This window comes from Abramis brama, assembly GCF_963993115.1.
Source record: "Abramis brama genome assembly, chromosome: 2".
NCBI classification, from domain to species: domain Eukaryota; kingdom Metazoa; phylum Chordata; class Actinopteri; order Cypriniformes; family Leuciscidae; genus Abramis; species Abramis brama.
In genome coordinates, this window is record NC_139964.1 from 68,288,516 (window position 1) to 68,313,515 (window position 25,000).

General features: G+C 39.7%; 1 protein-coding gene across 2 annotated transcripts in view; it reads left to right on the top strand.

Moving 5' to 3' along the window:
* Positions 1–25,000, top strand: part of rasa3 (RAS p21 protein activator 3) — a 54,449-nt gene that overhangs the window by 20,324 nt on the left and 9,125 nt on the right. The window contains exons 6-20 of one of the 2 annotated variants that reach the window (XM_084095014.1): positions 3,194–3,274; positions 3,899–3,971; positions 6,122–6,195; positions 9,586–9,690; positions 10,358–10,535; positions 10,955–11,103; positions 11,784–11,898; positions 12,537–12,611; positions 13,561–13,684; positions 16,958–17,064; positions 17,162–17,239; positions 17,625–17,702; positions 18,288–18,361; positions 21,110–21,216; positions 22,391–22,473. In XM_084095014.1, the coding sequence (XP_083951140.1) occupies positions 3,194–3,274; positions 3,899–3,971; positions 6,122–6,195; positions 9,586–9,690; positions 10,358–10,535; positions 10,955–11,103; positions 11,784–11,898; positions 12,537–12,611; positions 13,561–13,684; positions 16,958–17,064; positions 17,162–17,239; positions 17,625–17,702; positions 18,288–18,361; positions 21,110–21,216; positions 22,391–22,473 (1,501 nt within the window). Of the gene's footprint in view, positions 1–3,193; positions 3,275–3,898; positions 3,972–6,121; positions 6,196–9,585; positions 9,691–10,357; positions 10,536–10,954; positions 11,104–11,783; positions 11,899–12,536; positions 12,612–13,560; positions 13,685–16,957; positions 17,065–17,161; positions 17,240–17,624; positions 17,703–18,287; positions 18,362–21,109; positions 21,229–22,390; positions 22,474–25,000 lie in introns of both variants that reach the window. The other variant, XM_084095013.1, reaches the window with a different exon arrangement.

Below are 25,000 nucleotides of genomic sequence, written 5' to 3' on the forward strand. Positions count from 1 at the left end.
AACAGAAGGACGGACAAAACCAGTCAAATATCAGCTGAGTTCATAACTCTGAGTTCTTTATTACCATTTTCTAAACTATAGCGAATAAACTGTGATAATGTGAGAAATGTTGAAGGAGTGTGAATAAATGTTGGTCTGACTGTATGTTTTCAACACTCTCTCGTGGAACTTTTCTTTTGCTGTTGGGGCAAATGAAAATGTCAGTTTAATATTCACTGTGAGTCACGGAGATGTTTCTGAATCAACCAATCACGTGAGTTTGGGGGCGGGACTATCTGACAGTCTGACCAATGACTGATGAGTGTTTGGAAACATGTTTGGAAACAGTCATGATTTTGACTGAGCAGAGATCACACACTTCAGCTTCTGCATCTGCATCTGTGCTGTAAAGATGGTCGTACAGCATCTGCCAAACGCATAAATATGAATGTGCTTCAGTTCATTCTAGTCATGTGACGATTATACAAGCTGCAGTGTTTGCCTTCGACGTCCATTACAAGTCTAGTGAACACACTACAGCATCACACTCTGCTGATCCGTCACTGTGTGCGTGTGTGTGTGTGTGTTCTCATATACGTTGCTCTGCACAGGGTCTGCTGATCCGTCACTGTGTGTGTGTGTGTGTGTGTGTTCTCATATACGTTGCTCTGCACAGGGTCTGCTGATCCATCACTGTGTGTGTGTGTGTGTGTGTGTGTTCTCATATACGTTGCTCTGCACAATGTCTGCTGATCCATCACTGTGTGTGTGTGTGTGTGTGTGTGTGTGTTCTCATATACGTTGCTCTGCACAGGGTCTGCTGATCCGTCACTGTGTGTGTGTGTGTGTGTGTGTTCTCATATACGTTGCTCTGCACAGGGTCTGCTGATCCGTCACTGTGTGTGTGTGTGTGTGTGTGTGTGTGTGTGTGTTCTCATATACGTTGCTCTGCACAGGGTCTGCTGATCCGTCACTGTGTGTGTGTGTGTGTGTGTGTTCTCATATACGTTGCTCTGCACAGGGTCTGCTGATCCATCACTGTGTGTGTGTGTGTGTTCTCATATACGTTGCTCTGCACAGGGTCTGCTGATCCGTCACTGTGTGTGTGTGTGTGTGTGTGTGTGTGTGGTTTGATGCTTTTATTAGTGGCTCACACTTTATTTAAAGAGACGAGAGAAACGCAACACTCAGACTGAGATTAAATAAGTGAACTGATGTTTGTGAGTGTATGTGTGTGTCTCTTTGTGTGTGTGTGTATGAGTGTGTGTGTGTGTGTGTGTATGAGTGTGTGTGTGTGTGTGTTTGTGTGTATGAGTGTGTGTGTGTGTGTGTGTATGAGTGTGTGTGTGTGTGTGTGTGAGAGTGTGAATGAGTGTGTGTGTGAATTAGTGTGTGTGTGTGTGTGTGTGTGTGTGTGTGTTCTCATATAGGTGACCCTACAGCACTGCATGTCTCTCACAGCATCAGTGGCTCCATGTCTGGATGGTTTCCCACACTGGTGCATTCTGGGTAATGAGCTTAGTGTCACAGTGAGCCGCGCTCTCATTCACAGGATATTTATGCAGCTTCCATTTTAAGACACAGTGAGGATGACGTCTTCACACACACTGATTCACTGCCGCTGTGACAGACTTCTGGTGGCCTCATGTGTGCTAGTCAATATTAGCATGCTATAAGTGTGTTTTTTGTGTTTTTGGTATTGATAGCCAAGTAAGGACAGCACATGAGTGTGTGTGTGTGTGTTTGAGAGAGAGAGTGTGTGTGTGTGTGTGTGTGTGTTTGAGAGTGTGTGTGCATGTGTGTGAGTGAGTGTGTGTGTGTGTGTGTGTGTTTGAGAGTGTGTGTGAGTGAGTGAGTGTGAGTGAGTGAGTGAGTGTGTGTGTGTGTGTGTGTGTGTGTGTGTGTGTGTGTTTGAGAGTGTGTGTGAGTGAGTGAGTGTGTGAGTGAGTGAGTGAGTGAGTGAGTGAGTGTGTGTGTGTGTGCATGTGTGTGTGAGGAGCAATGAAGAAAAGGATGCATCGTTCATGAATGCTTCAACTCTGATGATGTCAGTGTGTGTGATGTTCACCGGACTCAGTTTTGTTCCAGCGCTGGACGTCATGGTGTGTGTGTGTATGACCACACGTAACGTTATATAAAGAGGTTTAACACACAGAGGAAGTGGCTGGAAGGATTCGATGGTATTAGAGATGCTGTAGATCCTGTTCATTCATCAGCATTAGACACACACACACACACACACACAGCTGAGCTTTTATTCATCTCCATATCTCAATATACAGCAGCACTGTATGTTTAAGCATGATGTGATGTGAATCTGCTTTGCATCTGAATGTGTGTGAATGCGTCTGTCAGGACGATGTCGTTCAGCGGATGATGTCACAACAGAGCTCGGCTCTGATTGGCCAGTTGTGACATCATATAGGCTAATAGGCTAGTTTGTTTTGAGGCCGTTTGTGCTGTTTGTGTGTTGACATCAAGATCAAGAAAATATGATCATATAACAACCTTGTTGTGTTATTTTGGTTTAATGCTGTGAAGCTGCTTTGATGCAATCTGTATTGTGAAAAGCGCTATATAAATACACTTGACTTGACTTGACTTGACATCATAATGTAAAAATGACGTTTTTTTATAATGTAAAAAAAATCATAGCTTGTAACTATTCTGAACGATGTCTGAAACTTTGTATAACCAGCACTTCTCATGTTTATTGACTCTTTAAATGAATACATTTATTATATTATACTATATCATATTTTTCACAGCATTAAAAGTAAATCATATGTATGGAAGCTTGTTTCGCCTTTTTTTTCTCACAATTGTGTGTTATAAAGTCAGAATTGTGTGATATAAACTTGCAGTTCTGACTTTTTTCTCAGAATTGTATGTTTATATCATTCAATTCTGACTTTATAACACGCAATTGCGAGATATAAACATGGAATTCTGAGTCTTTTTTTCATTCGAATTGGACTTTATAACTCGCAATCATCTATGACTTTAATTTAGAATTGCATGATATGAAGTCAGAAGTGAGAGATATAAACATGCAATTCTGTTTAAACAGAGTTTAAATCGCAATTATTTGTATTGCAATATTTAGCTTCTGCTAAATGAATAAATGTACAATATATTAAAATGTTCTGATCATTGATGATGACGAGAGCAGCACTGAGATGTGAGTTTGACTAACGCTGGTTCTGTGGCTCAGGGTTCTGGAGTGTGAGGATCTGCCGATCGTGAACGGCCAGTGTGACCCGTACGCAGCCGTGTCCTTACTGGGACCCTCCAGGTGAGACCCCACAGCTTCTCCTCATCCCGTTCACAAGCCTTCCCGTCGCGCTCCGCATTTAAAACACACGCTTGAGTTCACATCATGACCACATAAACCTGTAACATGTTAAACTGAAGTCGCTGTTTCTTAGATCTGGGCAAGAAAATCTATATAAATAAAGGTGACATGAAGAGGCATCCAAAACTGCACAAACATAAGTCAAACAACTACCCAAATAATAATTACCCAAGAAATATAAATGAATTAATTAATGCTTTAGATAGTCAAAACGTTTAGTCTCTCCTGCTCATTAATGCTGTGTTTATTTGATCAAAACACAGTAAAAACAGTGAAATATTATTATAATGTAAATCATCTGTTCTCTATGTGAATATAGAGTAAAGTGTAATTTATTCCTGTGATCAAAGCTGAATTTTCAGCATCATTACTCCAGTCTTCAGTGTCACATGATCCTTCAGAAATCACTCTAATATGAGGATTTGATGCTCAAGAAACATTTATGATTATTAAATTGTGATTCAATGACTGGTTTCAGCTCACGGCTCCTAAAAGAGCTGCAAATCACTGTCATTGTGACACTATATAAAAGCAAATCATGAATGTGTTTCTCGCCCCTCACAGGTCAGAGGCCAAGAAGACGAAAGTCAAGCGCAAAACCAACAATCCTCAGTTTGATGAGGTCTTCTTCTTTGAGGTAGGAGCTCAAACCAACATTTATCAACATTTCTCACATTATCACAGTTTATTCGCTATAGTTTAGAAAATGGTAATAAAGAACTCAGAGTTATGAACTCAGCTGATATTTGACTGGTTTTGTCCGTCCTTCTGTTAGACTGTCTCACACATGAATTATGTTGAATATCTGTCAGCTGTTAAATTTAACTACACAATTAGATAATACCAGTTTAGCTCAACCAATCACCAAGCAATGCTTCATTTTGTTCAGTCTGTGTGTAAAAAGAGCATTAGCAATTAAAGAAAACACACTTCAGCAAAACATGATCAGCTCAAAGTGTCCGAAGTGTTTACTGGTAGTCTCTGTATGAAGAATTATTGGGTGTAATATGTCACAGTTTACTTTATTCTGCTCTCCTCACTTACAGAAATGAACTATAGTGTCCTGATCACACTAGTGGAACAATATCACAGATGATATCTGTGTCTGAGTAATGTTGGGTGTGACTGTATGTCAGGAAAATGTGCACATAAAGAACCTCCATTTATTAATTTCAGTAAAAGCAAATTGCTTGTGAAAGTCTTGAGACGAGAGACTTCAGTGATGTTTACGTTCTGGCTCAGATGGAAAGTTTAATATGGTGATATAAATGATAATTTCAGGTGTTTGTACTCCTGTGGATTGTGGTTTCTCACGTTAACACGTCCCACACCCTCACACACACACTCTGCAGATCTAAATCATCTTTCTCTGGTGATCCTCAGTTCTTCAGTGCCGCTCGTGAGAGTTTAGCGTTCATGCGACAGCCGCTCGTGTTATCAGACGTGACAGCTGTTTTCTCTCTGTCCTCACACACACTCTCACACACACACACACTCACATGAACTCGCCCCAGAGGACGACGAGACAAGAGTGTGATTGATTGTGAGACACACAATCCGCTCCATTTATCTCACAGCCCTCGCAGCCTTTCCCACACACGTCTTCATCATCATCATCGTACACACACACACTCACTCACACTCACTCACTCACTCACTCACTCACTCACTCACTCACTCACTCACTCGCACGCACGCACACTCACACATATCTTCATCATCATCGTACACACACACACACTCACTCACACACACTCACACGTCTTCATCATCATCATCGCACACACACACAGACACACGTCTTCATCATCATCATCATCATCGTACACACACTCACTCGCACGCACGCACACTCACACACGTCTTCATCATCACTCACAGACACACTCTCACACACACACACACACACACACTCTCATCCACTCACAGACACACACACTCACACACACTCACACAGACACACATGTCTTCATCATCATCATCATCGTACACACACTCAAACACACACACACACACACACACACACACACACTCACTCACTCACACACTCACTCACTCACTCACTCACTCGCACGCACGCACACTCACAAACATCTTCATCATCTCTCACAGACACACACACTCACAGCCCTTGGCTCAGTGTGAAATATAATCCAGTATCATTAAACACACGTTATCTGCTCATGATCAGAAAGGAATTTTAGAAATGTGTCCACCTGACCCGCTTTTCAAAGTCATGTGATTTATCTGTGTCTCACCTGATTGAGTCAAGTGTTTGTTATAGCGATGCACCGATATGAACATTTTGGCTGATACCGATAACCGATATTTTTTTATATTTGAAAGCCGATAATCTCCATATATCGGCCGATAAATCTAATTCCACATTTTTATATAATTTTTGAGAGCCTGATTACAAAAAAACAAAAGTCTCATCATTAAAAGCCATGACCCAAACACACAATTATGATGTTCTCATTATAATGTCATGTAGCCGATATGACAGACTTGCGCTGCATTTTCCTTTATTGAAGTGATTCCAGTCATATTTCAATCGATTCATAACCATCATGTTGAACAGGCGCATCTGAAGCGTCTCAGCTGAAGGAGATAACACACTATTCATCGGCTTTAATGTATCGGACAAATGTTCTTATGAGCCGATAACGAGAACATTACAAATGTACATATAACGGTCGGTCCCGATATATCGGCATCTCTAGTTTGTTGTGTTTCTGATGTTTATTCTGGTCATGTGTGTCAGACGTGTCCTATTTCATCACACAGGTGACCAAACCGCTGAGCTACACCAAACGACACTTTGACGTGGAAGAGGACGACGTGGACAAGCTGGCGCTCAAGTGAGTGTGTGTGTGTGTGTGTGTGTGTGTGTGTGTGTGTGTGTGTGTGTGTGATTCTCAGAAGCAGCCTGTGTTTACGCTGAGCCAATGAGTGTGTTACTATATAAACTGCCCACAAACAACCATGGGGCATCATGGTCTGTGTTTATGAGTCACACTGTTAGAATACTTTGAATATTTTTAAATTATGGCCTTTCATGTAGTGTGTAATGAAGCTGTTCGTGAAGATCAAAGTTTCAGTCAATGGAGTTTTTGTTTCCTGAAAGAAAGAAGTGATTCTGAACTGAAACGAGTCGTCAGTTATTCAGTCTCACTTCCTGCTGAACCTTTTGTAGCTAATTTGCATAATGCCAGCCTCTGGTCCTGATTGGCTGAGCAGCGTCTCTTAGCTCCGCCCTCAAACACTGTAGTTTATCTGAGACTGGAAAAGTTTGGTTTGTGTTGTTCGTGTCGAAGACGCTGTTTTCTGAGATTGATACGGTAAAACCCACGCCATCGTCACTGTTCGTATCACTGTAATCAAGTGACCAATCACAGCAGAGCAGCTCTCAGAGAGGCGGAGCTTAGAGAGACTGTGATCAAGAGCTGAGATTCAGATATGATAATGAGCGTTTGCTTTCTGACCAATCACAGCAGAGCAGCTCTCAGAGAGGCGGGGCTTAGAGAGACTGTGATCAAGAGCTGAGATTCAGATATGATAATGAGCGTTTGCTTTCTGACCAATCAGAGCAGAGCAGCTCTCAGAGAGGCGGAGCTTAGAGAGACTGAATCCTTGATGGAAGCGTTTCAGACACTGAGAGGAAAGAGCTGACGCTGCAGTGCAGATTATGAGAGAATTAAAGTGTTTTGAGCATGAATGGATGTAAACCTGTTGTAGGAGATGCAAAAAACAACATTAGGAACCTTTAAATAGCATAAAATGGCACTTTAACATTCAAAGTAATTTGATTCATCATCTTTGTGCATCATGATCTTTGATGTGATGTTTAAATTTACATGTATAACCAATAACTCTGGGTGTCTGTAAGCTAACTCTGGCGGATGAGGACATGTCGACAGGAGCGAGCCTGGATGTGTCTCATCTCGTCGACGGATTCGTTGCTGATAATAACAGTGATCTAGATGTGCTCCATCTGATGTTCTTTTGTGATTCGAGTTGTGTTGTAATCTGCACATGGTCATTCTCACGCCAGCTGCTGATACAGCGTTAACCGTTCTTAACTCCCAAGTTTTACTCATTATTACTGGGCATCAAATATTCAGAAAATATTATTTTGGCTTCATTGCCCAGAAACAAATTGGTGTTTAGTTGAAGCACAAACATGTCACTCTTCCTCTCTCCCTGCTTTAGTGTGTTCTTCCCTACCTTTGAAAGCTTCTCGTACTTTCTACTCTTAAGATCTTTAATCAGTTTCGTTGTCACTATAAATTTACATCAGCATCAGTTTTGGGTCCTATTTACAAAAATCATTTAAATTCCCTCCCTCTACACTAGACTCATCATTTAGACAGTGGGTAACTTCCGGGTTAATATGCATCAAAGATTTATATACTGACGCTTTATTTAACAGTTTCGAGAACCTCTGCAGATTGTTTGACTTCACACAAAGCCATTTTTTTTTTTTATTAGATATCTTCAGATTTGTAATTTTGTTAAGAACAAGTTTCCACCCTTCCCTGATTCTCCTCCCACCTCGCCCTCAGACAGTCTTACTCTCAATTTTAATAATAAAGGATTGATTTCCATATTATATTATATTGAAAGGGTACAATCTGGATAAAATGAAATCCAGATGGGAAGATGAACTGGGCATAAAGTTGTCTGAGGCTGTTTGGAGGGAGGTCCACTCATCATCATCATCATCATCATCATCATCATCCTCGGTTAGGTTAGGGCTCATACAGTTTAAAGAGCTTCACAGGGTTCACTTGAGCAAGCAATGGTTAGCCAGAATATATCCGGGTTAGATGCAGCCTGTGATAGATGCTCGTTCTGCCCAGCCAGTCTGACACGTACATTTTGGCCTTGCTCCTCTCTAAATAATTACTGGGCATTGGTTTGTAAACCTGTCAGTGAAGGGGTGACCCTGCGGCCTTGCTCTTCAGAAGCTGTTTCTGGAACTCCCAGTGACTCTACAACCGTTACCCAAACTGAGGGACATCACTGCTTTATTCTTCTTTATTGCACGCAGAAGAGTTTCGTTGAGTTGGAAATCCCCTACCGCTCCTTCTGCAACCGTTTGGCCAGAAGATGCGATGCTCTTTTTAAAATTAGAAAAGATAAAAAGGGGATTTTTAAAGGGGATCTGTGGACAGATTTTATTCGCATTTTTTTTTTATTATTTTGTCATATTTTGAAAATATGAAAGAATTACTCAGTTGTTAACTTATTTTCCACGTGTCTCTCTCTTTACACCTTTTTGTGACGCTGACCTCAGAGTAGTCTGTCTCACAGAACGTTTTTGTCTTTTATGTATGCATTTATACTGCAATAATGATACTTTAATCATCAGTACTTGTGTTTGGGTATGCATGGGTACATGCCTTGAAAAGGTATAATGACATAATTGTTATATTTTGCCTTTGTAACCAGACGCTGTGTTATTCTGTTGTGTTTAAGCTGCCGAGGGAAGGGATGTTTCGGGGTGAGGGGGGTTATAGGGAAAATATAACTTTCATGGTTTCTCCTTTCAATAAAAAATAAAAAGGTTCTAAAGGTAAAGGAGTAACAATAACAGAGAAACGATATCATTGGAATCTCTTTCAGAATGATTTTTTCCAGCTGATGAAGGATAAAAACATTGACAGCCAATCAGAATCTATTCTGCTTTCAGACGACAACACTGCAGAAGTTTACGCTTTTAATACAGTCAAACATTTATTCAGACAGCTTCAACATTTCTCACATTATTCACTATAGTTTAGAAAATGGTAATAAAGAACTCAGAGTTATGAATATTTGACTGGTTTTGTCCGTCCTTCTGTTAGACTGTCTCACACATGAATTATGTTGAATATCTGTCAGCTGTTAAATTTAACTACACAATTAGATAATACCAGTTTAGCTCAACCAATCACCAAGCAATGCTTCATTTTGTTCAGTCTGTGTGTAAAAAGAGCATTAGCAATTAAAGAAAACACACTTCAGCAAAACATGATCAGCTCAAAGTGTCAGAATCATTTTTGGGCCTAAATTTTTATATATTTTACTGTTAGTTATTCTGCTCTCCTCACTTACAGAAATGAACTATAGTGTCCTGATCACACTAGTGGAACAATATCACAGATGATATCTGGTGTCTGAGTAATTTTTTGGTTTGACTGTATGATGTTAATATTTAATTAGATGTCATCTGTGCTTTAACGAACGCTCTGACTCGCTCTTCTCAGGGTGGATCTGTGGAACGCCAGCAATCTGAAGTTCGGAGACGAGTTTCTGGGAGAGGTACGGGTTCAGCTGAAGGTCCTGGGACAGTCGGGTGTTCATGACGCATGGTACGAGCCTCGTCACGCGTGTTTTCTGTTTTTTCTCAAGCATGACTGTGTGTGAACCACATTTTCTACTGATTGAGAGGAAATACTGCAGTAGATTGACTTCCTATTTTGCTGTCATGAGTGAATATTGTAGAAGAATCCCACACTAGTATTAACACAGGTTTGCAAGGCTGTTTTCCCCGGTAACGGCTCATAAACGCTGCTTTATCAGGAAAGATAAAGAGAGATTCTATTGAAAATAACATTTCTAAAGACCGTCAGTCACTTCAGAAACATTCATATTCAAACACCGGCGCCGCGTTTAGACTGAACCGTGCAGTGCTCATGTTTATTCAGCGATGTCAAAGCCAACCACTAATAGATTTTCCAAAAGGCTGTTGATTATTGTGAACCAATGTGTGGGAAACACTGTAATATAATTTGACAGCTGTCAGTTATAGTTTAACTCGTCCATCTTCACCGTCACGCTCAGTAACACACACAGTGCACAGCGAAAGACCCTCTCAGACAGAGTCGTTACCAGCGCTGTTAAAGCGACACACACCGGTATTGCGGGATATTAAACATTCATATAACAGAAATAAACACCGGTGTTCGGGATGAACCGCCCAGCACTGTAAGACACGGCTGTTTCCCGGACAGGAGCTCATCCTCCGCTCTCTCTCAGGTACTTCCTGCAGCCCAGAGATAATGGGCATAAATCTGTGAAGGCTGATGAGCTGGGCTCGTTACGGCTCAACATCGTTTACACGGAGGACCACGTGTTCCTCACGGAGCATTACAACCCGCTCCGGGACCTGATCCTGCAGTCCGCGCACGTCGAGGTCACTGGGGTCACGGCAAAGGTGTGTCTAACTACATGAAAGTCTTGTTTTCCAATACATGTGTCATATACAGTAGATCCATAATGCACTGTTATTGACTCTGTTCAATTCAACTCACGTTTATTTGTATAGCGCTTTTCACAATACACATCATTTCAAAGCAGCTTTACAGAAATGCATGAGTCCACATTACAGTTTACAGTGATCTGTTATCAGACTGTCTAAGTTATGTGTTTCAGAAATGTACATATACAAAAGTCACAGTTCGCTAAAAGTGTATGAATTTAAACAATGTAATAATTTAATGCAGAAACACTGAGCTCACTGAAGTAATGAATACTTGTTTGTTAACAAATGGTTATGACATTTAGAAAAAGTAGCATTGGTGCATGTCGATTCATTGATTTGTCATTGGTAAATCACATGTTCCGCACGTGTAGCCCGTGTCGGCGTCGGCGGCTCATATCCTGGGCGAGGCGTGTCGAGAGAAACAAGAGGCTGCCGTCCCGCTCGTTCGACTCTTCCTGCATTACGGCAAGATCGTGCCTTTCCTCAGTGCCATCGCACACGCAGAGATCAACCGCACGCAGTGAGTACACACACACACACACACACACACACACACACCTGAGGTCTGCACGGGCTTTAAACTGAAGCCATCATTTAACCCAACCCGACCATTACGGTTATATTTAAAGTCCGTTTTTCACAGTAAATACCTTCTTTATGATTGCTTGCAACGATAATTAAACAAATACATGTACAAACACCGTTTCACAACTATTCACACACATCTATCCCTCTCAGTGCGAGGAAGGAGGAGAACAGCATCAGGAGCTGATGGGATGACGGTTGATGATGAATAGTGCGCGCGGAGCACATGCGCTAGACAGTTTTGTAAAATGATATATCATAAAATAAAAATGATTCATATATCGTTTTACAGAACTGTTGTGCACATGATGTGCTCCGCGCGCAGTATTTCAGTCACAACACGCAATCAGAGGAGGCTGAAACTGAGCGCTACTCTCTCTCGCGCGTGCTCGTATTCACAGTCACAGCTAGCATACGCCACCAAACTATATATATGTAGCCTAGAGCCTATATAGTTTATCTTAGTTACAAACCCGAACCCGAGGCTATTCATTAAACATTAACCCGAACCCGTGAGTTTCGGGACCCCTCGGGCTCGGGTAGCAGACCTCTAACACACACACACACACACACACACGTCTCCACCCCTTCCTCACCGTCCTCTCGTCTCCACAGGGATCCCAACACCATATTCCGGGGAAACTCGCTCACGTCGAAATGCATCGATGAGACCATGAAGTTGGCGGGGATGCATTACCTGCGGGTCACGCTCAAACCCATCATCGATGAGGTGAGGCTCACTCTCTCCTGCGTTATAGCTAGCGTTGGGAATCGAAAATTTATTCCAATTCTGGAATCGAATACTTGAGGTCAGGAATCGGATACTTGCCTATATTGGGCAATAAGTGACAGCACTAATATTCCTGCAGCCGTCTCTATAATAACACTCATCAAACAACAGAAGACAAAGAGAAAATTCACTCGTTCTAGACTGAATAACTTTTGTAACTATATTTGTATATATGTATATTTTATTTATAAAGTCCCGTGTTATTTTACATTTGATTACAGTTTCTGTACCTGAAGAGTGTTTATTGTCTTTAATAATGCTTTACATGTATATTAGCTGGGCTATAGTTGTTTTTCTATGGTATTTTTAACCCACAGGCAAACCTTGTGTGAGTGTTCTTTAGCCTGTTGATTTGTGATCATGATGCTCAGCCACAATTAAATGTTTTGCAATAAGACTAAATATGAATGATATCTAAGTTTTTTGCTTTTGTTTTTTTTGCCGTATTGTAATCGAAATTAGGAATCGATAAGCAGAATCGAAATAGGATTTGGAATCGTTAAAATGCAAACGATACCCAACCCTAACTATAGCTGACGCGCGTCACGAGCGCTTCGTTCACTGTTGTTTGTGTGCAGATCTGCGCCGACCACAAACCGTGTGAGATCGACCCCGTCAAGCTGAAGGAGTCGGAGAACTTGGACACGAACAGGGTGAGTGTGTGTGTGCTTTTGCTTTGGTGAATAAACTCAGTCGAATCAAGTCGAGTCTCCTTCATTTATACAACAATATACACTGTTTCACAGCAGCTTTACAGTGATAACAGGAGATTACAGTAACAGAGATTGATCAGGCTTTACAGCAGATCTAGAATAAAGTTATTGTCCAGATAAAGTTAGTTTTGATTGATTCACTTCCGTTGTAAAGATCATTAGTTATTAACTTAGCGGCCGCTAACACACACCGTTCTCACAGAAAACAGAAACTCTTAATGTGTTCTGACCACATGAGTCTGATATCACAATCCGGTTCTAAAATCATTCTTTCCTTTCTAATTGTTTGAATTATAAATTTAGCATGGAATCAAAATGAACAGTTCTTGTTTTTTATGGAATATTGCCGTGTTTATTCTTAATGATTTACATCATTATTATTGTGTTAAATTGATGTTCCTGTTAATCTTGAATCAGAAAAAGTTCCTCTTGCAGCATCTCTTCTCTTCTCTGATGACGAGGGCGGGGCTATAACCTGTCAATCACATGAGATCAGCCAATAGCAACCAATCAATTCCCCACAGACACAATCAAGCCCCGCCCACATTTGTTCTTGTTCCAGAAGCGTTTCACTCGGATATACGACACTATAGAGGAGAAAAGACAGAGACTTCTCTTTCATGAATAAGTGATGTCGCTGAAAGAGGAAGAGGAAATGATTCTGATTCAAGACGCATATCAAGGAACATGAATTTAACACGATAATAATGTGCATTGATGAATCATTAAGAATAAACACTGCGATTTAGTGAAGCCCACGATCGCCTTTCACTTTAAACCATGCAAGCTTTTATACTTGTTCCAAGTTTCCAGAATTGTTGAAGAGAGAATGGCGATTATTAGTCGATTATTTTCGAATAATTTTCTAATATTGTTATTGTCTCGTCAGGAAAACCTCCGTCAGTACGTGGACCGGATCTTCAGCGTCATCACGTGCTCGGGTGTGAGCTGCCCGACGGTCATGTGTGACATCTTCTTCTCACTGAGAGAGTCTGCGGCCTCACGCTTCCAAGGTGAACACACACACACACACACACACACGTTCTAGGAGAGCTTTGCTAATGTTCACGTTAAGCCATGAAAACATTATTTCTCAAAATGTCCAGGGCTGCATTTCCCAAAAACACGATCAACTCGGGAAACGCAGCCTGGGTTATTAAACATGCTTAACAATTTTAATAACGTTCTTGGTTACGTGAACGTTAAGGAAACATTCCATTTTATAATTACATTCAATCAAACATTTTGGGAACGTTACTTTTAAATGTTCTCTGAAACGAACGTCCAACTAAAACGTTTCAGAAAAATGTTCCATGAACGATGAATAAATAATGTTTTTGAGAATATTATTAAAGACCGGATAAATTAAAAATCAATAGAAAGAAACTCTTTAAAGGAGAACAAAACTGAAGCTCTTTGACTCAAATGAGACAGTCCAGTTCTCGTTTGCGTTCACACTGGTCATGTTCACAGAAGTGGATTCAGATCTCTTTTTGCTTCATTTGAAGGTCCACTTCTGGAACTCACTCACGTCATAATATCGTTTTTAGATTATGGGCCCTATCTTTCACCCAGCGCAATTGACTTTGTACACGACGCATGAATCATTCCTATTCTGCACCCGACGCACAGCGGACTCTTCCCTCCACAGACGCACGTCGGTAAATTAGGGAATGAACTTGCGCTCCCGGGGGCGGTTCAGTGAAAAGAGGCGGCGTGATCCGGCGCAAACGTTCCCTGGTGCTATTCTGCAGTTTCAGAAAACAATTCCGCCACTGACCAGGAGAAACCTCGTCTAAAGTCAGCGGCGCGTTCAGATGCTGTTTTAAGGGCGCATGCTTGGCCATAATGTAGCGTGAGCACAACACACACACACACTTTGCTTCTCTCATCTACACAGAAGCAGCAGTTTTCATTTTTGCAAATCATACATTATTACAAGGAAAAATATTCCACACGAGGGAAATCATTGTTGTGTCCATGAAGATGTGAAAAAGTAAATCTAGCTTACACATTTACCCAAATTATCATACGCCTGTTTAACCGAAGCTAATCTGGGTGTGTTTCTCCATCCCCAATGTCACTTCTCTGTGTTTTACGGCCCTGACGGGAACGTCGGTCTCCTCGGCTGTGAACCGCTCCTGGCGTGCGTCTGGCAAATCCGCCGTTATAATAGCAATCCGCCATGGAACAAGCGCGTCTGCTCTTAAAGGGAATGTGAGATGTCGCTCTGATTGGTTTATTTCACGTTACGCCCAAACCACACCTATGAGTAATGAAGAGACTTCAGACCAACACATTTTAGATTTGCGTCGGGTGCAGGAGTCATTTATCCCGCTGGTATAATAGCAACAGCGCCGAGATCCGCCCACAAAGTTACTTGCGTTTCACGTTTGATACTTGCGTTTCAGATCGTTAAAATAGGGCCCAATATCTCATCACAGATTTGAACACAGTCCCTTCTGCCTGCTTAAGTATAACATTTGAACGTTACAGTATGTGTTGTGGACAGCTCGGTGAAAACAAAAGTGAAATCATGCTTGTCCTCCATATTCAGCTGCAAGACGACACCAGAAGTCTTTCGTTTGTGGTTTTGACAGTAGTTTAATGGTCTCTAAAGCGGCTGATGAGCTCAGATGTCAGATTTCACTGAGGAGTTTCTGAGGTTACAGTATTGACTCCTGTAAACTCAGGGCCTTTCCAGATATACACACACACACACACACGAAACCGCAAGTAAGTGCGTAAGACTGTCCCATGTCTAAAAAATCAGGCTAAGCGTATCCCATCATGCATTAGGTTCTGGAAATCGTGTGCCCTGAAACCGCGAGCTAGAGAGAAAACACATATTACATGTAATTTGGTAGTAAAACAAATTGTTAAAGTGTCTTTTGTTGGTGCAGAGATGAGTAGGGTGTGTGTATTTTCTACACAACTGCTTTTTGTCACTTAATTAAAAGCACCATAGGGTTACATAGGGACTACTGACCAGCTTATTTTAAAATGCAAAGTGTTGAAAATCTAAATAAAGTTCTGTAAACGCGTGCATTTTTGGGTAACACTTCACTATCAGTGTGTCCCATCGGGTGATCGAACGTTCTACACACACTTCTTCACGCCTACTTGAGGCCAAATACAGGAAATGCGTTATGTAAGTAGACAAGTGGTCAAGTATTTGGAAAGGCCCTCAGGCGTTAGTTGTTTCTCCAGAACACTTCTGGTGTTCTCCACAGTGCTCTGCTGTTTATCCGTCAGTGTTATACCGCCACCTTCAGGGCACACATCAACACTGCAGAGAACAGGATTAGACTCGCACAGCGTTCTCTCAAAGTATGAACAAATGTTCTTCCAGGAACGTTTCATTAACAGTTATCTGGTTTTATAATGTTCTCAAAACATAATTTTTTTTACTTGTGCATAATTCTGAAATTCATCTAGCATTTTTTTAAATGTTACGACGTGTTCAGAGAACATTCAAAAGTAACGTTTCCATAATGTTTGAAGAATTGAATGTTCCCTTGCATTCATATAACAGGGAATTTTATTTTTATTTTTAAAATAGAAGTTTTAAATGTTCAGGGAACATTCAAAAGTAACATTAATATAATGTTTGCTGAATTATAAAATAGAATGTTCTGTATATATTCGCATTACCAAGATTTTTTTTTTAAAACATTAAAAAAACTGGATGTTTTAAACGTTATTTTAAAATATTCAGAAATACTGTTTTCAGAACTTAACACTGCGGAGAACGGGATTAGATTCTCAGAACGTTCTTCTCTCAAAGTTATGAACAAATGTTCTTCCAGGAATGTTAATAGAACAAAGTTATTTGGTTTAATAATGTTCTCAAAACATCAAAAAATGTTACTTGTACGTAATTCATTGAATGTTTTTCTGACATGTTTCAGTTGGATGTTCATGTTTCAGAACGCTCAGAGAATATTCAAATGTAACATTTCCATAATGTTTGAATTCCAATCGAATGTTTCCTTAATGTTCATATAACCAGGATTTTTTTTTTTAAACATTATTATTATGTTATGTTACATAATATTTGAAGATTGGAAAGTTCCTTTAACGGTCATATAACCAGGCTTTAAAAAAAAATATATATATTATCGTCAGGAGAACATTCAGAAGTAACATTAATATAATGTTTGCAGAATTATAAAATGGAATGTTCCCTTAATTTTTTCCCATTAAGTTTTCAGAACACATTATTTATTATCTGGAGCCGTGAGATCCGTGATGATGATGCTGTGTGTGTGTGTGTGTTTTCTCAGTCGATCCGGATGTTCGCTACACGGCCGTCAGTAGTTTCATCTTCCTCCGCTTCTTTGCTCCTGCGATCCTGTCCCCGAGCCTCTTCCACCTGCGACCTCATCACCCGGTGTGTGTACAACACACTCCACACACACTCCGTGAGCTCTTCATCCTCATCCGATGCTTGATTCTTATCCCTGTTGTCTCTTGTTGTCTGTGTGAAGGATCCCTGCACGTCTCGGACGCTGACGCTCATTTCCAAAACCATCCAAACTCTGGGAAGCCTGGCCAAGTCCAAGTCTGTAAGTGTGTTCACAACAGTTCACAACATCCTACAGTGCTACATTATCTATAATATAATATAATATTATAGCATGGAAACATTGTAACTACAGTATAATAATATAAATATAAATAATTTTATATGTGCCTTTGGCATTCTTGTTAGTTTTTGTTTTTTGAATATTTCTATATAGATTTAATGAATACATTTTTCCTTCAGTTTTAGTAATTTTGTGATGTGCTTAATTAGTTTTTATATATATATATATACATTTTTATATAGCTTTAATGAAGTGTTATGCTGTTTTAGTTTTAGTCATTTTAATATTTAAAAAAACATTTTTAAAACATTCAGAATTAATCCTTTAACTTGCTGTGAACATGAAGCTCTTCTCGTTGTTACAGGCCAATTTCAAAGAGTCCTACATGGCTGCATTCTACGACTACTTCAATGAGCAGAAGTACGCTGATGCGGTGAAGAACGTGAGTCTCTCGTGCGCTACACATCAGACAGTCACACCCAACATTACTCAGACACAGATATCATCTGTGATATTGTTCCACTAGTGTGATCAGGACACTATAGTTCATTTCTGTAAGTGAGGAGAGCAGAATAACTAACAGTAAAATATATAAAAATTTAGGCCCAAAAATGATTCGGACACTTTGAGCTGATCATGTTTTGCTGAAGTGTGTTTTCTTTAATTGCTAATGCTCTTTTTACACACAGACTGAACAAAATGAAGCATTGCTTGGTGATTGGTTGAGCTAAACTGGTATTATCTAATTGTGTAGTTAAATTTAACAGCTGACAGATATTCAACATAATTCATGTGTGAGACAGTCTAACAGAAGGACGGACAAAACCAGTCAAATATCAACTGAGTTCATAACTCTGAGTTCTTTATTACCATTTTCTAAACTATAGCGAATAAACTGTGATAATGTGAGAAATGTTGAAGGAGTGTGAATACATGTTGGTTTGACTGTGTGTATATCCTGTATCTCTATGTGAGCATGTCCTGACGTTCTACACACACTCACACACACGCTTCCTCTCTGTCACAGTTCCTGGATCTGATATCGTCCTCGGCTCGGTGGGATCAGAAGAGCATCGAGACGCCCATCATGCTGAAGGAAGGGTGAGAGACGCTCACGGTCCAATCACACGGCTCGTACAGCCGTCACATGACACAGATGCTTTATAAGTGTGTGTGTGTTTGTGTTTCTCTGCTGGACGCAGGAGCGTTAAACTCGTTATTAAGAGGTTTGAAGCCAAGGGCTCTGGCAGGTAAGACTCACCTGTGTTAGATGCCATTGTGACCTTTGACCTCGTGACCCTCATCATGACCTCCCTAGTATCTGAGGCTGAACTAGATTATCCAAAGCTCTGTGCTAGTCGTGATGTTCCCGCTGGACTCTCCCTTAGGGTTGGGTACCGAACTCGCTTTCGTATTCAGATTCTGTGTGAATGAGTGGTGCAGGTTTCATTTGCCTCTCACACACACACACACTCACACACACACGTGATGCTCGTCGTGCCTCTTCAGTCTCACTATATGAGAACATGAATGCACTTCCAGAGCCGCTCTGAGAGTCACTGAAGTTCCTCAGTAATTTACAGTTTCATTGAAGAAAAACTCTCGTTATATCATTAACACACGGAGACTCAGAGGTCTCCACGGCAACCCGTCAAAATAAGAGTTCGGTTTAACTTGATAATATATCACTGTTGTACAGTCGGGTTTAGATATCTCAATTTAGTAATCATACTAACACTAATAATAATAAATTATCAAAAAATATTTTTTTAGGAAATAATCACACTTTTTCTTCTATGTTGTAATTTTAACAATAACAAAGCTCAGTTGTGCCGCATGTTGTTTGACAAAAAAAGTTTAATTTCATATAAAAGATTGATTAAATTAATGTTTTATGTCTTCATTTGATAGAATTTGTGGAAAACAAAACATTTCATGGAAATTATTTTTTTTATTATTACTAAAATAGTTGTTTTTATTAATATTCAAGCATCACAAACAATGGCAGACAGCGACCAAGGCAGCTCTGGCATAATGTCAATAACACTTCTACAAATGACTTCTTTACAGTTATTGAGGTAAACATGCCTAAAGTACCGTTGGGTCCCGGCACCGGATTTCAGGTTAAAATGTGAACGGTACCTAACCCAACTCTCCCTTCCCTGTTAGTGAGCACACACCCGATTCAAGGCTGCTTAAAAAGAAGTCCAAAACACCTGAGAAGTGAAACACTGTTAGCGAACATCCCGACGCCGCTAATATTTAGACGAATATACGCTGCGCTTTCCTCTCAGCAAAATAGCACACAGCAAAAATGACAGAAAACAGGAGTTCGTAAAGAAATGAGCCAGAGATTTACGCCTTAAAGAAGGCGGAGCCTCAGGGCCACACCCACCTATTACATCATCAGCACACTGGCCAATGGGAGCTCAAGGAGTTTAGCGGTTAAAGAGAACTTCTCCAGAAAGATGTTTCAAACTCCACAAGTGAACTTCGTTTTGGCCTGATTTTGTTCGCAATGACGTCACACCGGTTCGTTCGAGTGTATCGAGGCCTTGAGTGACACACACATCTGATGTTTAGAGAGCAGATGACAGATTGATGATCAATGCACACCCAGACAAAGAATGAGACCGATCAGATGTTGCACCTTCAGAGAACATGTGACTGAACTTTTTATTAGTTTATCTATGCAAAAGTGTGTGCGAGTGTGTGCGTGTGAGTGTTTGTGTGTGAGTGTGTGTGTGTAAGAGTGTGAGTGTTAGTGTGTGTGTAAGAGTGTTTGTGAGTAAATTGAGAATAAATGATGAGCAAATGGAGCACAGCTCCAGCGCACACACATACACACACACACTAACACTCACACTCACAAACACTCACAAACACTCTTACAGAGTGTGAGTGTTAGTGTTTGTGTGTGTGTAAGAGTGTTTGTGAGTGTGAGTGTGTGTAAGAGTGTGTGCGAGTGTGTGTGTGTGAGTGTTTGTGTGTGAGTGTGTGTGTGTGTAAGAGTGTGAGTGTTTGTGTGTGTGTAAGTGTTTGTGAGTGTGTGTTAGTGTGTGTGTGTGTGTTAGTGTTAGTGTGTGTGTGTGTGTGTGTGTGTGTGAGTGTTTTGTGTGTGAGTGTGTGTGTGTAAGAGTGTGTGTTAGTGTGTGTGTAAGAGTGTTTGTGAGTGTGTGTGTGTGTGAGTGTTTGTGTGTGAGTGTGTGTGTGTGTAAGAGTGTTTGTGAGTGTGTGTGTGTGTGTGTGTGTGTGTGTTAGTGTTAGTGTGCGAGTGTGTGTGTGTGTGAGTGTTTTGTGTGTGAGTGTGTGTGTGTAAGAGTGTGAGTGTTAGTGTTTGTGTGTGTGTAAGAGTGTTTGTGAGTGTGAGTGTGTGTAAGAGTGTGTGCGAGTGTGTGTGTGTGAGTGTTTGTGTGTGAGTGTGTGTGTGTGTAAGAGTGTGAGTGTTTGTGTGTGTGTAAGAGTGTTTGTGAGTGTTTGTGAGTGTGAGTGTTAGTGTGTGTGTGTATGTGTGTGCGCTGGAGCTGTGCTCCATTTGCTCATCATTTATTCTCAATTTCCATCTATTGAAAATCTATTGAAATATTAAAAGGATTCCATCTGTGAGAATGCAGATATTAAATATTCACTTATTTTACACAACATTTACTGAAATTCATATATTCATATATATAATGTTTTGTGCTAACATTTTGAGAACATGATTAAAGACCAGATAACTTTGAGCGATCGTTCTACCGGAAGAGCGTTTGATCATGACCTTGAGGTGGCGTTCCCGTCGGCTGTGAATGTTAGTGTTAGTGTGTGATTGAGACCGGAGGGAGTTAGAGTTTGTGTTTGATCTTCCAGGTTCATGATCAAACGAGCTCAAGGGCGAAACCGCTTCGGTCTGAAGAACTTCAAGAAGAGATGGTTCCGCCTCACCAACCACGAGTTCACCTACCATAAAACCAAAGGTAACGCAAAAGGTTTGTCCTGAACTCTCACTACAGGTGTGTGAGGCGTCTGTGGAGGATCATCTGTGTGTGTGTGTGTGTGTGTGTGTGTGTGTGTGTGTGTGTCTCAATAACAGTCCATATAGAGAAACATTACACTGATTCATGATGTGATGCATGCATTATTAAAAGAAAACTAAATAATCAGTTCCTGTATATTTCTTTTTCATTATGATGCATTTTGAGAAAGTTGCTCATTGGTTGACAGAAATAATGGCAAATATTCCAGATTTTCGATGCATCAATCATTATGAATTTATGTTGTCATGAATCACACAGTTCGAAGGTTTGGAGTCAGACTTTTTTTTAAAAAGAAATTAATACTTTTATTCATCATGGACACTTAAAATTGATCAAAAGTGACAGTAAAGGCATGTTACAAAAGATTCTGTTTAAAATAAATGCAACATTATATGTACGTTTTGAATATTAATAATGTCTTGGTAATAATATACACTACTGTTCAAAAGTTTGGGGTACGATTTTTAAAAAAATATTATACTTTTATTCATCAAGGACGCATTAAATCGATCAAAAGTGACATAATGTTACAAAAGATTCTATTTCAGATAAATGCTGTTCTGTTGATCTTTCTATTCATCAAAGAATCCTGAAAAATAAAATGTATCACAATTTCCACAAAAATATGAACTGTTTTCAACATTGATAATAATCATAAATATTTTTGAGCATCAAATCATCATATTAGAGTGATTTCTGAAGGATCATGTGACACTGAAGACTGGAGTAATGATGCTGAAAATTCAGCTTTGATCACAGGAATAAATTACACTTTACTATATATTCATATAGACAACAGATGATTTACATTATAATAATATTTCAATGTTTTTACTGTATTTTTGATCAAAAAAATGCAGCTTTAGTGAGCAGAAGAGACTCTTTCAGAAACATTATGAAATCTTAATGATTTCAAATGTTTGAACACTAGTGTATAGTCTATTTTTAAAATGTTTAACACCAGACAAACACTGAAAACCTGCAGAAAACACTGACACACACTAATAATTCAAAGATGTTCCTGTCTGTACCAATCCAATCCAGTCTGGTGTGTGTTGGTCACTGATGAGTGTGTGTGATCTTCAGTGCTGATGTGTGTGTGTGTTGTGTCCAGGAGAGGGCGCTCTCTGCAGCATCCCGATAGAAAACATCCTGGCGGTGGAGAGACTCGAGGAAGAATCCTTCAAAATGAAGAACGTAAGAGGAACTCTGTCACAGTCAGACCTGATACGTGTTTATGCAGCATCTGTGTTTCTGCAGACAGTCAAACCCAACATTACTCAGACACAGATATCATCTGTGATATTGTTCCACTAGTGTGATCAGGACACTATAGTTCATTTCTGTAAGTGAGGAGAGCAGAATAACTAACAGTAAAATATATAAAAATTTAGGCCCAAAAATGATTCGGACACTTTGAGCTGATCATGTTTTGCTGAAGTGTGTTTTCTTTAATTGCTAATGCTCTTTTTACACACAGACTGAACAAAATGAAGCATTGCTTGGTGATTGGTTGAGCTAAACTGGTATTATCTAATTGTGTAGTTAACCCTCTGAGGTCTGAGCTGTTTTCTGGGCCCTGGAGGTGTTCTGACATGCTCTGACATTTCTGGTTATTTCTGTTACTTGTGACATTTTCATGGCTAAAGTCTAATTACACTGTATTCAGCACAAACTCTGCTACAATAATATATCAACAGCATGTATGTAAAAGTTTGTAGTTTTGAGATAATGACATTTATGCGTGGTTTGTGAAAATACAAAAAAAAATTCTCACTGAAATAAGGCTATGAAACCCATACTGATTATTTCTTCACAAGACTTTTGAAAATTGTATCACGTAGCCTAGAATATTTGCTCTAAAACTATGTGAAAATCACCCTGATTGCTCATTCAGATAAGACAATATATTGATGTAAAAATTTTACGACGTGTTTTGTGTGAAAAAGCCTTATGCGAGAGCTCATTAATATGTAAGCTTTTCTCACCTGAGAAAGACAAAGACCCTCCCCTAACGGCCCTATTAGGAGCTATCAGGCTCTGCTATTCTGAGCAACCTTGCACAATACTGTAAATGAGGAGATTTAAAAAAAGAATGGCTTTTAAATTGTTTGGATTTATTTACAACACAACATAGTCCAAAGATACACACAACAAATGCCAAAAAAGCACTGATCCAAAGACAGAGACCTTTGTGCCATTCCTAAAAACATTGTACATACCTTTCATTTCCAAGGTGTTTGATTTTCACTTTACCATGTTCATGTTCACTGAAGTCCTCAGTGGCATCTGGGCCCTGAAAAAAAAAAAGTGAACATACTGACATCAAGAGAAAGGCCTGCACGATTTTGGGAATAAATTTTAGATTTTTCTGGTTAAAATTGCTTTTTAAAATTCACAGAATACACACACACACACACAAATGTTTCCAACAATATATAATATAATGAACAGTGAACACCAGGTTTGTTGTGCCTTGTAGGCATAAGCTATACGCAGTGCTGGATAAAATATGATACATTCAAACGTGATCACGATCCAAAATATGATACATTCAAACGCGATCGCGCTGCAAAATATGATACATTCAAACGCGATCGCGCTGCAAAATATGATACATTCAAACGCGATCGCGCTGCAAAATATGATACATTCAAACGCGATCGCGCTGCAAAATATGATACATTCAAACGCGATCACGATCCAAAATATGATACATTCAAACGCGATCGAACTCAAATATAAAACATTATGGTTACCATATACATATCTACGTTTGAGCAGATATCCACAAACACAGTAACAGTAAACACGGGTCTATATTATAATATTCACCATATATCTAGCAACAGTTCAACTGCAATGTGAAATTTATGCAACAATAGCAAACTAATATGCAAGTATATAATTTCTTACCTTATCTTTCTTGTCTTCAAATCGGGTTCTTCTTCTTCTGATGTAAATCCAATGTAAGCTCAGGCACGTCTTTCAAACTCGACGAAAAGTGAAGTGAAGTGTTTTGTTGTTGAGGTAATGAGCGCGATCGCGTTCCATGTGGAGATTTGCATGTGAATATCTTTTGCGCGAGTAGGCGTGGTAAATTAAAAAATAATTAGGAAGCGTTTGAGAAGCTGGACATCTTGTTGGTTTTATACAAATTACTTAAACAGAGAATATTTGTTTTCGTTTTGAATCCGATCATTTAAAAGTACACACTTAAATGTTTATAAAGGTGTATGGCTCATAAATGTGTGACAAGTATTCGATGAGTTTTGTTTCAGTTTATAGACGTGCTCAAGAAAAAAAAGTTCACCGCGACGGAGAGGCAGAACGCACACCCTGTCTATTTTCTTTATTTTACAAAAGCACAATGTTTTGATTTGATTGTAAGTGGACACATACAAAAGTAGAAATATCACAGATTCTTTTTTTATATTTCTTTTTTCTGTATGACCATAAATGACGAAGAAATTTAAGTTTATAGTGCTACAATGTGGAGAAAATCCAGCAAAACGCGCCCGCGCGTTTGTCGACCTCAGAGGGTTAAATTTAACAGCTGACAGATATTCAACATAATTCATGTGTGAGACAGTCTAACAGAAGGACGGACAAAACCAGTCAAATATCAGCTGAGTTCATAACTCTGAGTTCTTTATTACCATTTTCTAAACTATAGCGAATAAACTGTGATAATGTGAGAAATGTTGAATAATTTTTGGTTTGA